General features: G+C 39.0%; 1 protein-coding gene across 1 annotated transcript in view; it reads right to left on the bottom strand.

The window, feature by feature from the left end:
- LOC115783004 (formin-like protein 13) overlaps window positions 1-18,197 on the bottom strand; it is a 45,064-nt gene that overhangs the window by 11,604 nt on the left and 15,263 nt on the right. Inside the window, exons 10-15 of the mRNA XM_030733579.1 lie at window positions 18,086-18,176; window positions 13,010-13,096; window positions 8,025-8,177; window positions 1,517-1,646; window positions 1,346-1,378; window positions 870-967 (exon numbers count right to left, since the gene is read on the bottom strand). Coding sequence (XP_030589439.1) covers window positions 870-967; window positions 1,346-1,378; window positions 1,517-1,646; window positions 8,025-8,177; window positions 13,010-13,096; window positions 18,086-18,176 — 592 coding nt within the window. The remainder of the gene's footprint in view (window positions 1-869; window positions 968-1,345; window positions 1,379-1,516; window positions 1,647-8,024; window positions 8,178-13,009; window positions 13,097-18,085; window positions 18,177-18,197) is intronic.

Consider the following 18,197-nt stretch of genomic DNA (forward strand, 5'->3'; position numbering starts at 1 on the left):
CGCTTACATTTGTGAAGGCGTCTTCTCTTCCATCACTGCTCTAACCTCAGTGCAAAAATAAATAAATAAAAACACTTTCTTTGGAGGCGCATTACTTCCCTGATATGCAAAATTCTCATCGAGTGGTTCTAGTTGTATCTTTAGCCTTGGTAAATACCCCACTAAGCTGAAAAACTGTGATGTTTCCAACTTTTGTGGCCCTGCAGATAGTTTGCAATAGGCTTAATAAACATTTTCTCATGTCTACCAAATTTTGAAGGGCAAGAACAATTTATATATGAAACTCCACCTTTAAGCAGTTTGTGGTGATGATATAAAAGGCTACAATGTGCAAATAAAATAAGAGAGGAAAAGAGTCTAATGTGAAAATGAAGGCTGTGAATAATGTAAGGAAAAACACTGGGCATAACCACATGCTTGTGTACAAGAAGGCTCTACAGCGTGCCTTTAAATCAGGCATTTAAGACATACAATCCAACCTGGACCACTGGATGGCTTTGCAAGATATGAAAAATGCAGAGGGGGAGGGCATGATTTCTGACTTTTCACTGTATTCTGCAGCAGATAGCATTGAATTGCAAGTCATTAAGAATGGATCATGTCAGGAGAGAGTTTGTCCAAATGATCAATTTCATCCAAGAGAGAGAGATCTGATTCATGAGCTTTACAGATTTCATACTGATAAAAATCAAAATCCATGTCCTGCAAAATCACAAAAGTAATGAGCCAACAGACTGAAGTTGCACTTAGCTGCACTTCTTTCCACTAAAAGAAAGTGGATTTTTTTTTTCGATTTAGACTGTATGTGGATTAAAATTAGCTTTAAATGATTATTTTAACATTTATATGCAAACTGTTTTCTACTTCACCTTCAGGTCTTTGGAGAAGTTTGGATACTGAACTGCTGTATTTTTCTTCTTGGAAGTTTTTCTATACTGAACGAGTTTCTTCAGTTCATTCTTCAGGACTGAAAAACATACACACACATCTTGGTTACCATCAATGATATTTGAGCACTGAAGCAAATAGCTGCTTTAAATCAGATGCTGTCTCCCGTGTGAGCTCATGGAATGCAGTATTTGTGGCTTGTGGCAAGTTTTTGTAAGTCATCATATAGACAACATATTGGATTGAGACCTCACACTCCCTAGACAATGAGATCATGGTGTTTCAGCAAAGCATAGTGAGGCTACAGAAAGCTCGAGTAAATGTTACGATCACCCTTCCTCACAAATAACTTTGTTGGCACAAAAAAGGAGGGTCAATATTACAGCAATCTCAGCAAATTTAACAGTCTTTGGACACAGTAGTAAAATGTGACAGTAGTAAAATGTGATCTACTCACCATCTACTTCTGCGGTCAAGCCTTTGATGGAAGCTATTCAGGAAAAAGGGGGGGGGGGGGGGGGGGGGGGGCAGTGACACAAAGAGAAAATACACGTTTCATTTAACAGACCTCAACAAAAGTGCCACACAGATTTCTTTCAAGTTTGATCAAATCTTGTCTACCAAATACCTCCAGGGACAGTTTCAAATTCTGCCAACTCCTGAGTAAAAGTGGCCAAGCACGGTTCATGCAACATGATCTGCTCCACAAGGGCATGAAGCAAGGTGAACTTCTTGTCTCTTCCACGGAGCTGGGTGAGCTGGAGATGGAGAAAACGGAGTAAGAAAGAAAGCAGGGGCTCAAACATAAAGGGCAACACATGCATGTGTGCTTTCTATCTATGCCTGTGTGTGTGTGTGTGTGTGTGTGTGTGTGTGTGTGTGTGTGTGTGTGTGTGTGTGTGTGTGTGTGTGTGTGTGTGTGTGTGTGTGTGTGTGCTGATGCAAAAATGCAGCTTTGTTACTGTAGGTCAGATAAAGAATTGGATGATAATGGAGAAAGTGTGTTTATACCCATGGGAGGATTTGTGTGTGTGCGTGTGTGTGTAGTCATTTAAAAAAGTATTTTCCAAAGACACTGCTGGCTTTTGACACGTCTTTATACATACATTTGATCCACTGTTATTTCACACGGTTTCAAGGTTATAAAACACAACTGCAGAAAAAAAAAAACCCAGCATTTTCAGTCGTTTATTCAACAAAAATGTCAATAGCTGTAATATTCTTCTGTGGAAAGCGAAGGTGCCCCTTTGGCCTCAGAAGAAGAGTATTAACAGAAATAAATTCTTGCAAGTAATTTGCGGGCTTGTTCACCAGCCTCTGTTATTGGATTGCTAGAAATTTTTTGACCACTCTTCCATGCTAAATTCATTCTGTTGCGTGATGTTTGAGAGGTTTTATCTTGCATGTACTGGCTGTTTCGAATTCCCCCACAACTTTTCAGCAGAATTCAAATCTGGCCTTTTTTCTAGGCAGTTACACAACCCTCTTCTTTCTGAACCATTCCTAGGTGGCTTTATAGTGTGTTTTTGATCTTTTACATTCCTGTTAAAAGGTCCACTTCAACTCTTGGACAGAAGGTCTCACATTAACGTCAAGCACTCGCTGATATGAGTTGTATCAATAACTGCAAGCTGCCCTGTTCCAGAGACGGCGAAGCAACACCAATGCATCATGTTTCCACCACCATCGTGCACACTTCGTACAATGTTCTTCTACATTGTACGATCTACCCAAACCCCATGTCTGCAGTCCTATCTTTTCTCTATCCAAATAACATTATCCCAAAAGGCATGGGACCATAATGTCTAAAACACTGTTGATTCAGGGCTAAAACTCTGTGTTGAAGCACAGAGGCAGAGACTATTAGAATATTTTATTTTTCAGATTCATAAAGCTGTGCATATGAGTTGTGCTCTTTTTTTTTTAAACCATGGGAAATAATTATTTGATCCCTTGCTGAATTTGCTCACCTACAAAGAAATGAACAGTCTCTAATTTTTGTGGCAGTTTCAGTATGATGGAGAGACACCGCATATCAACCAAAAATCCAAAAAACACATTACATAAAAGTTAAAAATTGAATTGTACTGAGTGAAAAAAAGTATTTGATACCCTACAACCCAGCCAGTATTCTGGCTCCCACAGACTGGTTGTGTGCCCATGTGGCATACAGAATACAATCAATCAATCATTTACAGATACACTTGATCTCAACTTATGTGTATAAATCACACCTGTCCACAGAATCAATTTCTTCCTTTCCACCTCTCCACCACCATGGGCAAACCCAAAGAGCTGTCAAAGGACATCAGGCACAAGATTGTAGACCTGCACAAGGCACAAGGCAGGGTTACAAAACCATTAGCTTGAAGCATGGTGAGAAGATGACAATTGTTGGTTCAATTATTTGGAAATGGAAGAAATGAAGAAATAAAATGAGTAATAAATAAAGAATAAAAAAAAAAAAAAGAAAGAAATAAAATGACCATCAATCGCCCTTGTAAGATCTTGCTTCAGGATGTTCATGAGAGAGGTTGTGGATCAGCCCAAAGCCCACTAGTGACACATTATGCTGTAATTGATTGAAATCTAGCAGCAGTCACAAGGTCCACATGCTCAAGAAGGTACATGTACAGACAAGTGAACATCTAAATGATTCATAGAAGGACTGGGAGAAAGCGCTGTAGTTGTCAACTCAACCTGCTGATTGTGTCCCAAAGAACATCATCCCCACAGTCAAGCATGGAAGTGGAAACTTTATCCTTTGGGGCTGTTTTTCTGCTAAGGGTACAGGATGACTTCACCGCATCAAGGGACCAATGGATGAGGCCACGTACCATAAAGTCTTGGACGAGAATTTCCTTCCCTCAGCCAGAACACTGATAATGGGTCGTGGTCATGGAGTGGCCTGGCAAGTCTCCAGACTTCAGTCCCATATAAAATCTGAGGAGGGGACTGAAGCTTTGAGTTGCCAAGCAGCAGCCATGAAACCTAAAGGATTTTGAGAGTCTCTGTAAAGAGGAGTGGTCCAAAATCCCTCCTGAGATGTGTGCAAAAATGGTGACCCACCACAAGTAATGTCTTAACCGCTGTGCTTGCCAACAAGGGTTTCTCCATCAGATACTAAGTCATGTTTTGCTTGGGGTTCAAATACTTATTTCACTCAAATACATGCAAATCAATTTATAATTTTTATGTAATGTGGTTTTGTTCTGGATTTTTTGGTTAATATTCTGTCTCTCCATTCATTCTTTGTAAGAGAGAAAACTTACAAATTCAGCAAGGGATCAAATAATTATTTCTCCCACTGTGTATGTAGAGACTACTTTACTTGATCTTTTGCATACTGAAACTCTGTTTTTAGACATTGGCAAAGAAAACAAAGTATTTACAATAAATGTGAAAATGAGGCAAGGAAATATGTCTGGTGGACTTAGTTCTAGCGGCAACACCAGAGCAGCATTTCTCACATGTGGCAATCAAACACAGCTATTTATAGCACCAACATTCAAATTAATATTACAAGCCCTAATAAAATTTGGAACACCCTCAGCTGATTACAATTGGTCACATCATGGTTTGAGAACAGCAGATCGCACAGCACGCGTGTGTGAAGAGAAAAAAAATATAGGTTTATATTTTTTTTTTCCCTTATTTTTTTTCTATTTCATCATATCAGTTTTGTTTTGCACTTCAAAACAGTGTATGGCTGAAGTACACATGTGGCGCACACATTCTCACAAAACATTCTTCCTTCAATAGAGCCACGTGTGAGGAAAAAGGTGTTTCTTTTTGTTTTGTTTTTAGTTTTTTTGTGTGTGTATGTGTGTGTGTGTGTGTATACACATCCAACCTGCATCTCCACTGCAGGTCAAATTTGTGCATTCTCTTTCACACTGTAGATTTAATCACTTTGACTTAGAACAGATACATTCAAATGTCTTCATCAATAATATAAAAAGGTTTACCTTGGTGTAACTTTGCTCTTACGATTCCATTTCAAAGTCTGTTATTGTGACCTGATATAAAACAGCTTGTAAATTCTGTTTATGTGAATTACATTTAATACACTTTCATAGTTATAGTATCTGTGACTGCTTTCAAATTGTGCTATATTTGTGTGAAATGGTAATGACTCTAAAATTTGAGCTAAGTTACACTTGATGGTGCCACAAAATTGAAATTCAAGAAGGACCTCTCTTATCCTGGGAAAGCAGCTCACAATTTTTTCTATCTAGGTTATGTTGTTTACCAATTTAAGGCCAAGGCCAGCCTCTGAGGATTCCATATACAAGACATGCACAAAGTATTGATGCTCACAAGTAAAAGAAAAAAAAAAAAAAGAACCAAAAAAAGATCTGAGATAGCCTCGATGCATTTTTCTGGGAGGCAGTCAGCCATTAATTTGAAGAGAGTCTGTCTGAAGCAGCAACAGTTTACTTTTCTCAATTAGACCTGGAAACACCTCTGAGGCAACACAAGGCCTCGGCTTCATTAAATGGAGCAGAGGACGTTTTACTTCTGTGCCAAGAGCACTGCCCCTTAAACATTCCCAGTAGAGAGACCTGAACACCAAAGAGTGGTTCAAACTAAATTCAGAGAAAACAGAGTGTCACAAACCCTTGACAAAAGCTGTGCATCCATCAGTTTAATCAACCTTAAAGGGATCATTTTGGAAAACAAACTTATTTGTTTCCTTTCCCAGTTTTAGATGAAAAGATTGATGCCTTTCTCCTATCCATCTGATTACAGTTTAAGGCCACACGCAGTCTATATATCATAGAACAGCCAATATGGCACGTGTGGTGTGTGAATTACTGTTTTTAAGCCTTGAGTTTTGCATAGCGGTTGTTGCCGTCTTAGTCTTTTAAAACCGAACGTAAACATGTTTGAGGGGTGTCGATGATCAGCTAACGCTAGCTAGCTGAACACTAACTAAGATAACCTAGCTTGGTTAGCAGAGTACACCTTTATTCAATGTGATCCCAGTGAAGTGGGATGCCTGTTTTGGAAAGTGATAAATGAGATTAAAACAAATTTTACTTACCGTCTGTCTATAGCTTAGTGGCAGCCAACAGTTGGTTAGTTACAAACTTGGGTTAACAGCTAGCCTTAATTGGTCTAAAGGAAACACTGCCCACTGGTAAATCTTAATAATAACTATGTTATGTCATATTTTCTTCCCAGGGATTACATGTTGGACTACTCTTACTCTGGAAGCAGTGACTTTCTGAACTCAGACACAGCAAAAAGGTTAAATTTGAATGCAACTTTTACGTTCTCTGCTTTCGTTTTGTGTCACACTTTTCAGTGTCACTATAATAATAATAATAATAATAATAATACATTTTATTTATGGGCGCCTTTCAGGGCACTCAAGGTCACCTTATAGGTAAAAAACAATCAAAGAGGAAACAGCAAAAAAGAAAGCACAATTACACAATAAACAAAACAAAACAAAAAACAGATTAGTTAAGACCAAGGTAAAATCCTAGAACCCACACAGTTACAGGCCAAAAGCTTGTTTGAACAGATGGGTTTTTAACTGAGATTTAAAAAGAGATAAGCTGTTTATGACCTTTAAATGTTGTGGTAGAGCGTTCCAAAGATGGGGTGCTGTATGACAAAAGGCTCTAGACCCCATAGTTGCTAAGCGGACAGAAGGTATAGTGAGGAGCAGTGACGAAGAAGAACGAAGTGGGCGTGAGGGAGTATAGGAATGGATTAGAGCAGCAATGTAGGGGGGAGCAAGGTTATGGAGAGATATGAAGGTGAGAAGAAGAATCTTGTATTTGATACGGTAGTCGATTGGAAGCCAGTGTAGGTCCTGAAGGATGGGAGTGATGTGTTGAGTAGAGGAGGTTCGGGTAATGATACGTGCGGCAGAGTTTTGAACCATCTGAAGTTTACGGAGAAGTTTGAGTGGTAGACCAGCAAGAAGTGAATTGCAGTAATCCAAACGAGAAGTGACAAGAGTGTGGACAAGAGTTGCAGTACTGGCAGGTGTAAGAGAAGGACGGAGACGATTAATGTTACGTAAGTGAAAATAAGCAGACCGAGTGAGGTTTTTGACATGAGCCTCAAAAGAAAGAGTGCTATCGAGGATGACACCCAGACTCTTAACTTGGGAGGAAATGGGGACAGTGAAATTATCAATGGTGAGTGTGAAGTGATTGGATTTTGCAAGGGTAGATTTGGCACCAATCAGCAGGATTTCCATTTTATCATTTTTCAATTTGAGAAGATTGTCAGAAAACCATGATTTTATTTCAGAAAGACAGTCAGAAAGGGAGGACGGGGGGAGAAGAGCATTTGGTTTAGAAGAGACATAGAGCTGGGTGTCATCGGCATAACAATGAAAATGGATGCCGCATTTCCTAAAAATATGTCCTAATGGTAGTAAGTAGATAACAAAGAGAAGAGGACCGAGGACAGAGCCCTGAGGAACACCAGGGGAGACTGGGGTGATGGATGACTTGGCAGTTTTGAGCTGAACGTATTGGGTGCGTCCGGAGAGGTATGACTGAAACCATAGAAAAGGAATACCTGTAAAACCTAGTGAAACTACTTGCCACTACCAGTTGCCAAGTAGTTTGCAAGTTTTTACAGACAAGTCAGCATCTTCCATGCAAACCACTGGTGTCCACAGCAACCTGTTAGTGACCAAATTTATGACCAAATTCGCGCTAGCAACTCTTTGCAACCTCCAGCAACCACTTGCCAAAGTCACAGAATATAGTTGCCCATAATAATCGCTGGTTACCAGAGGGTCACCAGTCAGTTTCTAGGCCTGAGCTAGCCAGTTCCTGCCATCTATCTACCAGAAACATAGTAGTTTTGATCATTTGAGTGTCTACATTTCTTCAAACTTTTTTTTTTCCTACTCCACTTTTCACTTCTAAGACACTGAGCCACTAAAGGCCACATTTTGTTTCAGTTTCATTCCTCCTGCAAAGCCATTCATTGACAGCCACACAGCTGCCAGAGTGAATGTGTTCAAAGACCTGAGTAAACCAGAGCAACTGAGAGAAAAACTGAAAGATGTACAGAAGCCCTGCTGTGTATGTCAATGAGTAGTCTTATTAGCCTTGTGCTGCAACTCAATCAAAGGTCAGGCAACAGTGGTGGACTCATACTTTAGTTAAGGAGGAGAGGCGGAATCCCTTGGCCTTTTCCTTCCCGGCGTTCTCATTGAGGTAATTGCCAATGGCGAGGAGGTACTCCAGCACGGAAACAAATGACCTGCAGTTGTACAGCTGCGTGCACATTCTGATCTTCTGGTTAATCAGCTGGAAGACAAACACAAGGGCACAGAGCAAAGTCATTTGTACTGAAATCCAACCTCATACAGGCTCTTGCATTCATTTTGCCACACAACAATATTGCAAAGTGGAATAAGGCTGAAGCTTGTTTAAGGGCTTTCTGTGCTCACAAAAATAACTCCAGGCTTTACAACTTTACATTCTAAACATAAACAGCCATCTCACTACACCTCATTTGATCTCATAAAATGAATAATCAGGACCTGGTTGTTTGGCAAGATTATTATTTGGTATGCAATTGTGCCGAGTACAAACATCCCCCTAGAATATCACACAATTTCAGTGTTTAACCATCTCAAAACACATCCAGTTGAATATGGATAGCATTCATATTGAGGAAAAAATTAAAGTGGGATTTTAGGTTTTGCCAATGATGTATTAGAGGAAAAAAGGAGCTGATGTTTTGGGAATCATAGTCCTTGACAAAGAGTTAGCTTTTCCAAATAAGACCCATGCCAGCCAGCAACACTTCCCCACCATATGCTCCTGTTTTAAGAATAACTTCCCAAAATCTACCAGTGGGACAGCCTCGACTACAATAGAAAAGAAAGCAGATATCCAGATACAGAACATTATATAAACTGGCTTTTTACAGGGCCATCTGTAACATGGAAAACTATTGTAGCTCAATAGGATACAGTCCAATTCATAGCACAATGTAACCTCCTTTCAAGACCTTCTAGTCTGATTTTTGCGTACAATTTTTTTTTAAGTAAAGAGGGTAATATATCCGACAGATTTTATTCTGTTATAAAACAAACTGTAAGCTGCCAATCACTTTAAAGACAAAAAAATGGGGAATAAAGCATGTTGTAATTCTGCATATGATAACACAGCTGAATACATAAATTTATCCACTCAAATGTGATCTGTGCTAAATATTGTTCTTTTATGTTAAACTTGACCATTTGCTCATCATGCATCATGTCCATGACATCACTGAAGGCAGTTTGCATTAAAGTTGGCAGAAGATTTGTTTACTTTTCTGAAAGAATGATTGCTCTCTTGTGTATTTTTTTATTTATTTATTTTTTTGTCTTTCTTCTCTACAATTTGTGATCAAATAATGCAGAAAAGGGCGGTGTGAGTGGAGGCTAGCCACGCTGCAAACTGCCTCATTTACTGTGTGGGAGGTGAACGGTTCCCACTGAAAAGGTGGGGGAAGTAGCTGTGTGCTGTTATCTATTGGAGGTGAGGAAGTTAACTTCAAGTGCATTTTCCAAACCAACAAGTTCTCATCCTTGAAAAGTTTGCACTTGTAAAACCATAAAAAAATACAGTTTAAATTCCAAATCACTAAAGCAGAAATCTCACATTTACAGTTGGGTTCATAAGTATTTGGACACTGACAGTTTTTGCCTCTGTACACCACCACAGAGAATTTTATATCAAGTAAACAAGATGCGACTGAAGTAAAGACTTCCAGTTTTAATCCAGTGGGTTTAACAAAAGCATTGCGTTAATTGTTTAGGAATTACAGACATTACTATTCACAGTGCCCCATTTTCAGATGCTCATTGGGTAACTGGGCAAACTAACATAATTGCAAATAAAATCATTTTTTAATAACTAGATCAAAAAATTTTCCAGTCAATAACTGCCTGAAGTCTAGAATGGACATCACCAAATGCTGTGTTTCCTCCCTTAAGATGTTCTGCGAGGCCTTCACTGCAGCTGCTTTCAGTTGCTGCTTGTTTGTGGATCTTTCTGCGTTCCGTTTTGAATTGAATAAATGAAAAGCATACTGTATAGGCTACTTTTTCAGATCTTTTTGATGTTTTCTTGCAATGTCTAATCTGGTCTTCTCCTTCTTGAGTGTAATCAGTGGTTTGCACCTTGTTGTAAATGCTCTGTATTTCCATTTGTGAAGCTGTCTCTTGGTTGTAGACCTTCACAATGCTATGCCTATCTCCTTCAAAGTGTTCTTGACTTGGTTAGATGTGATAAACAATTTGAAGACATGGAATCAACTCCATATCTTTGATCTGGCTGATTTGTCATCAAATAGCGAGGGAATTGGCCTCACCTATCAATGAAACTGCTTGTCAGTACAATTGTCCAAAATGTGACACTTTGTATAAAATGTCTATAATTCCCAGACAGTTAATGCAGTGATTTTATTAAACCCTGTTGGATTAAAGATGAAAGTCTGCACTTCAGTCACATCTTGATTGTTTGATTTAAAATCCACTGTACTGGTGCATTTCATTGTCCAAAAACTTATGGACCTATCTGCATGTGACTTGTCCAGTTAAGTTTTCTAATATATGTTCTTTATCTCGGGTGCTGCAAGCTAAAATAGGCTCATTGCTGCTTTACAAAGCAAGAGGGTAAGAACACCTACTGGTAATTGAAAACTGCACTTACAAGGAGAAGACAATTAGTCCATCTCACACTCAAAGGGAAAAACACAGACACCCCACACATTGTCTTTTTGTCCTCTGCATGTTCTGCAGAGAAAAGATGACTTATTATGCTTTTCCTTGTTCTCTTATTTACTGTTACAATGGTGAATATCCATGTTAAACCTGCCCAAATTTTCATATAAATGGATCAGTGTATTTATATCTAATCCCTTTGAGCCAACAATTCAGACTGCTCTAAACATTCAGTTTCATACAGTTCCGTCTACTTTTGGCAATGTAGTTGTCAAAAACAGGGGATATCCCAAATATGGCCATATCAGGCCCAGAAGGCCCACACACCTAGTGTCCAAACATTGTGAGGGGCAGCCAATCAGAAGAAACCTGACTTAAAGGAAGGGTGGACTCAAAGGGGGAGGAACTAAAACTCCTAGCTTCAGCTAGTGGGTAGCCTGAAGGGCTGTAGTATAAGTTGAGAAGGATTATTTTAGCTGCGAATCATGCAGAGCTACTCTAGTGTCATTTACCAATTAAAAAAAAGAGTTAGGATAATAGGTCCCCTTTAATGAATAAAGGCAAACTGGTAATTTTGGCAAATGCACATCTGTTGAGGATGATAGAGGCCAAAAGGTCCACAGTTCACTATCTCACTATGGTCCCATACTGCTTCATATTCACATCCCCATTTTTTGCATTCAAATTAAATTTGAAAAACTTTATTTGTATCCATGTTTCTTTACTCTAGACAGATATTCTGTTGCATTACAAAAGAAAAAAGATTTTATTGTCTTCTTTCTAATAGATTTATATAACTACTGAAAATACTACATTTGGTTTTACCATTCAGTGCATCACAGCTTCAGGCGATGCCTCTATGTCTACTGCATCACTGACTTTGGCTCTGTGACTTTGAATTTCTTATATGTATATAGATTTGAAATAGCTGCACACAGAGCACATCACATGGTTTTAAGAAAGAGCTAGGGCCACAATGCAGAGTAAATGCTGTCATCCTTCCAGTGAAACACCAACAAGCACATCGCAGGTGAGAAGCATTCCCATAGTGGTCACCTCTCCATTTTCTCTCCTCAGGCCCAGTCTGTCAGGTGGCAGGTGGCCTTAAGAAGTCTGTCACATTATAGAATCCAATGATTTAGATTATGTTGCAACTGTAAGGACCCTAATGTTTAAACACATTGTACTATGAAGTACCTAAAACTGAAGTGCACCTTACTTTTTATCACAGTATACCTGCACACAAATACCAAAGTCTTGATTGAATGACCTTTTTAATAAATCTAACACAGTAGAGAGAAACAATATCAGAAGCAAAAAGCCAAGAGTAAATTGAAACTTAATGAAATTGCTAATCTTTCTTGTCGAGTCATCTTGCCGGCACACAATATGTTTGTCTCTGTGTGTTAGACAAAGAAAAATTACTGTCACAGTCAATGGATTACAGTGCCATCATTCTTATCCATTGTTTCTCTTCATTCTCAGACAGTCAGCAGACAAGAGATTAGGGCTGAAGCACTGATGCTGAAAGAAACAGAAGCTTGAGAGAATCACATAAAAAAGAACTGGCTGAGGAGCTCGGGGGTATTCTTGTCTGACTGCAATATCTTTACACCCTGCAGTCCCCAGTGCCAATAAACAACAATGCTCGATAACGGTTTTAACGATTAGTCTGACTAATGATGAAGAGGCATCTCCGTTCATCACACTGCACAAACCTAAAGCATCCCAGGTGTTTGTGTAAGGGTTAAAAAGACACTAAAATTAATATATATATATTTAAATTGTAACTTTGTGTGCACTTTTCATTTGATTCTACCTGAATTAATTTAAGAGTGCCCGTCTTTGAAGTGAGTCGAGAAGTTTGCAGAAAGAAGAAAAAGTCATAAATCTTTCCACATCTCTCCCTTTGTGAAAACTCCAAAGTGAGTTTTCATTGGGTTTTTGATAAGGATTAAAAAAAAAAAAAAAAAAAAACTTTGGCAGTTTTACACCACCTACAGATAAAATTGAACTTGATTTGATTAAGAGCCATCTTTTCTTCTCCGTCAAATGAAGTGTCTTAAAGTGCTTCTCATGCTTTTGTATTTTCAAGACTCTTAACATTCCAGCAAATAGAATAGAAACGACTTCACCCACCACATAAAACCTAAAAGTCAAACTGAAGACGGGGCAAAAGCTTTCATGTATTAATATTATTTTGTGCACAGATGTTCTTTTCATTTATGTCTAAAGCCACAATGTAGCTGAGCATTAGCATTCGCATTAGAGAATAAATTTGCATGGTGGTGTTTGATTGTGTGCTGCGGAGTCTTGTGATTGTACCCTTTTTCAGCCTGCAGGAACGGGGCAGACTTTAAAAACAGCTCAACATCTAATTCGACCTTTGATTTGACTCTGTTGGTGATCGAGTGAACTCACGGGCTCCAGGTCGTTCATGCTGATCGGAAGCTCTCTCAGAGTCAACAACAGGTCGAGTTGCGTGCTCAGGTAGGGGATGTTGCAAATCTGTAGTAGAGAAAAGATGTAAGGGTAATGAGCTGTGTATATACAGAAGAGAGTGCAATTATCACATCATCACACAGCCTATTTCCATGTGATTATTCAGAATTATCTAAAAAGCAGAGCTGCTGGGAGATGCTGCAGGGAGATACAGTCATGCGATGGCTCAGGCTTGTTCTCAAGATTACTGCGGGCGAAAGCCGAGAGCTGCAGGCCTGTTGACAGGCTGATTTAACAGAGAAACTGAAGGCTTGACACTTCGAAACGATTGGCTGAGCTGCCTAGTCGACCTTTGTGTCTGTGCTAACCTCTAATAAATCACTCTTCATTGTCAGACTGGCTCTCTGATGCTCAGGTACCATCTCCCAAAAGGCAAAGGGCACCTGGTCTGATGGACGGTTAAGGATAGGTATCAGGATTAGTGTTAAAAATCTATACCATGTAATAATTTCCCCCACTTTTTTTTTTTTTTTAGCATCCCAGAATGCATCATCCTCCACGTATGAAAGCACCGGGCTCGTTATCGTTCACACTTTTTGACGCATTTTAAATTTCAAATGTGAGGTTAACAGTTACAGTGATTCTATGTCACATTAATACTGTTAAAATTTCCTCCTCCTGGGGTAAAGAGGTATTCATGTGTTTGTCACTGCTTAAAGCAATCACATTCAAGTATTTTGATAACATTTTCTATGATGCATAAAGTGAAGTGTCTATGTTCACCAAATTTGAGAGATAAAAATGAATACACTGTATCATTTCTGCTGTGAGACAGCACACTGAAGTTTGGCGAAAATAGTCGGCTTTCATAAAAACCTCATATATAGTGTAGTGCAAGACTGACTTCTATACGAGTATGACAATACAGACAGCATGAGTGGGATTTGATTTATTTTAAGAAAAATACCCACGTTTCATCCCTAATATATTTTCCTCAATAAAAAAAAAATATATATGCTTCGAGGATGCCACTCTTGTGTCCACAAGCATCCTGAGAGGGAAGTGATTACTCAGAGCTGTAAGGCAGATAACCAGACCATTTCCAACTGTCAACAGGGAAGGCAAGACTCTGCTGCTATGCAAGCTGTTCTGTAAGGCTGTATTTTACAGCAACAAAATGTTTACTGGGCACTTATACTGTATACTGTACTTGAATTTAGGAGACAAATAGAGCTAAAATATCATGTAAACATATATATTTTACTTTCTACATACTGTACCCACAGATTCTGCCCTATTGTGTCCTTTCATAACCCCCACAGCATGAAAAGTTGTCAGCTGGCTCTCACACTTTCAATTTAAAACTGACTTTTAAGTCATATTTACAAAAGGGAAAAGGGCGTGACCAAGAGGAAATTTTACTAAGTATATATAGGAACTAAAAAGAAGACTCATTAGGCATTAATGTTCTTCTAGAAGAAGCCATTGTGAGCCATCTTGACACAACGAGGCAATTCTTTGAAGCTATGTCTAAATTAACTTTAATTTCAATGGGCAGTGGAATATAAAAACTTCACAAATTCCAAATCTAATACCAAAACACTTTAAAGGTTTGCTCAATTTTCCCCAAAACAAGATTTTAAAAAGCTGTTTTTTTTTCCCATCAGTGCTCTTCTACCACCACCTTTTGCCATGGTCTGGGCTCCTGTGGACCCCGTGTTTTGTTTTTGCTTAATTTTGTCTGTCCTGTTCTGGGTTTCTTTTGGTTATTTTCTAGTTCCTTGTGTTTCCCTGTGTCAGGTCTGCGTCTTTGTTCCCCTGTCTGACTTCCTGTTTTATTTTGATAGTCATCTGGTCCCTGTCTGTCATGGTTCATCTGTGTTCCCACCTGTTTCCACTTCCCTCATTAGCCCTCCTGTGCCTTTAAGTCCTGTGTTTTCTCTGCTTGTTGCTGTGTGTGTGCGCGATCCCTGCCTGGATTTATGGTTTTGCTTCAGTTCAGTCAGGTGTTTCGTTTTCCTGTCTGTAGTTTTGCCACTGGTCCCATCCAGTCCTTTCTTTTGTTTTGCAACTTGCAAATGAAGTGGATTTTAAGCTTAACCTTTGCCTGGCGTATCCTGCATTGGGGTCCTTCTTCTTTCCTGCCACACAGCTGTTCCATGACACCTTTGCTGTTTCAGATTCCACCCATAGATTTTAGGAGCCTTGTCTCTCTCTCTGATATTGTTTCTGGCCTCAATTAACTCAAGTAGGACTCCTCAGGTGGATCGGAAATTTTCATTAGGTTTGTCAGCCGATGACAATCCTTCACAGTTTAATAGAATGTGACGCTTCAGACTTTGCGGTAACATTCAACAACGATGGTTCATCTTTAAAAAAATGGATTGAAGGTCTAAACTTACTGATGCTGACAAAGAGATCGAGATCTCTCGATTTTCTGCATTAACACAAAAGCCTGTGGAAAAAAAGCTCATTGGTTATTTTGTCCTGGGAACCAAGGTGATACCAACCTTCAGGTTATCGTACAAAAGCAGCCTGCGTCCGCTGTTTATAAAGCCATTAAGAAATGTAGAGATCAATACATGATTGGAAACAATAAAACTCCAATAAAATCTGTCAGTGACTGCAGTAACTGAGAGGTGAGCAGTAGGAGAGTCATGCTGACACAATCGTGGTGATGCTCTCTTTGATTGTGCAGCATTAATGTGTGTGTATGGAATAGTTTTCAGTAGGAAATCTCACTTACATACTAATTACAGAAGTCAATGCCTGAGGAAGTAGTGAAGTTTGCTTTTGTTGTTGTTGATGTGTTTTTGTTTTTTGGTCATAATCATCAAAGGTATATTTATAGAAAAATGAAACTAAGCTGTATTTGATGGGGGAAAAAATGTCAGCTGTTAAATTCTGCTTTGAGTAGCCAGTGGCACGGGAAGTAATGTGGAGATAAATACCAGGACATTCTGAATGTAAATGTCCTGCAGTCACTCAAGACGCTACATACCTCAAAATCCTGCATACTGCTAATCCATCATGAGCTATTCATGAAAGGCAAGAAGAATGAAAGACTCTTAACGGGCTAAAAATGGTGACTGTTGTATATGCCAAAATTACTGATCTTTTTCCATTTCATAGATAAAAAAAAAAAAAAAAACAGTGCAAAGAATATTCCATTTTATTGTCTGCTTGCTGCAGGGGTTGAATTTCTTCTCACTTCAGAAATCAACAAATTGAGCAAATTAGCTCAGGGGTTCCCAAACTGTTGCTTCCAGCTGTATCCAATAAGTAGTTTTATTGAAACTCCGTAAACAGAGAATAATTAAACAGTCACTTGAAGGGTCCAACATAATGTGCAGTTTCCAAATACAATAAAGCAACACGTATGGTACAGAAGCACGAATACTGAATATCCTGTGCGACACGTGAAGAACATGTTTGACTCAAAGTGATGATGTTAGAAATCGTGATGCTTTATGAAGAATGTGTTGGCCCTTTCAGTTTGTTTAATAATTTAATGGGTTTTAGGGGGAGAATGTGTGGAAAGAATAAAGCCTGCAGAACATTAGTTGATAGCATTTCAGTGTGAATACCTGTTTTATTTGATAGCAAAAAAAAAAAAGGGGGGAATGATTATGTCGTCTGTTCAGTAGAATCCAGCCTGTCTGCATTCTGCTGGAGGTTTGAGCCTTCAGAAGTGCATGAGGCTTACATAGGTGTTGCCACTCAGCTCAGGCTTACATATGAAATCCCATATAAAAACACTGTCAAATATTCCTGTTTGGCAGTGTGGGCTGTTCATCTGTTAACCCTGCTGCAACCTTGAGCCATCATATCATCGCCAGCCTTACTGGAAAGTGATAACCAGATGATGCCACACTGTGTGACTGAGAAGGCAGGTGACTCAACAAGTTCTCCTGAGCAAAGTGCTAAATGAAGATGCTTTAGGTTCTGCTTGGTATCTGAAATTTGCTGTGTAAATTCTTGGAATTATAGGGCATAACTTTAGTGCAGTGGTCAGCATCGTTATGTCATGCAGGAAAGTTCTGGGTCTCATCGTGCTGCCCTTTTTGTTTGCAGTTTGCATGTTCTCCCCAGGCCTGTATGGGTGCAGTATAAAGACAGGTTATGTGGAGATTCTAGGATTAGGGATTAGGATTGTATTAGGGAGGAACAATATTCCCACCAGCAAATTTAAGGCTCCGTTTCAGTGTCCTCCTCAACATATTTCTGCATGTGCAACAATACACAATAACATAACGCAAAAAAAAAATAAAAAATAAAATACAGTTTTTGCAATGGCACTTAAGTGTCTGAACGTTGGTAGTGGTGTAGTTGATGTCACCCTCTAAAGCACTGCTTTAGAGAGTGACAAAGCTGAGAGGGTAACAAAAAGGGTGCTAGTACCCCTAGTGAGTACAGTATGAAAATGCAAATTTAAAAATTTTTGTCATGAAATTCATAGAGCCTCACTGATTTATCTGTGAGCTGATGTTATCTGTGGATATTAGCTATTTGGTGATCTGTTGGTGTTAGCATTTATGATGGATAATAAATTTTTAAAAAGTAAAGTGGAGACTGTAATAAACTACATTTTATGTTCAGCTCTATTCCTGGTTTTGATGCAGTCATTTGTTATCCATTTCTATTCCCTGTGAGTGGAAATCCAGTTTTAGACATTTAACCAGAGGCAAAAAAAAAAAAATCAAGAAAACCAGAAATGTGTGATTGAAACATTACAGCTGAAAACAGAGAAAGAAGTGATCCGCACATGTGTAAATGTGAGGCTTCTTTTTCTGTAATGGATCTGATCAAAACACAGCAATGAAACAGACGATGTCTCAAAAGGAGTTTGATGGCTGCGGTCTCCCTGCCGCACAGCAAGAAGACCCTCAGTGAAGCACAAGCCCCGTGGTTCTCATCGCATTTTAACTGCGACTTATAAAATACGACTGTGTTCAGTGCGACTTTGTTTTTTCGGGGTCAGAAGTTTGAAAAGTATCTGTCTTAAAGGATGAGCTCGTGTAGCTAATGATGTCATTACATGTGTGAGAATTTTACCTCCATCATGTACTGGTCCACAATGTGCAGTTCTGTTACAGGTCCTTTGTAGGACTTGTACATTTCCACATCTTCCATGGTTGGCACATACCTTAATGATAAAAAATAAATA

Source organism: Archocentrus centrarchus, chromosome 7 (assembly GCF_007364275.1).
Source record: "Archocentrus centrarchus isolate MPI-CPG fArcCen1 chromosome 7, fArcCen1, whole genome shotgun sequence".
NCBI lineage: Eukaryota > Metazoa > Chordata > Actinopteri > Cichliformes > Cichlidae > Archocentrus > Archocentrus centrarchus.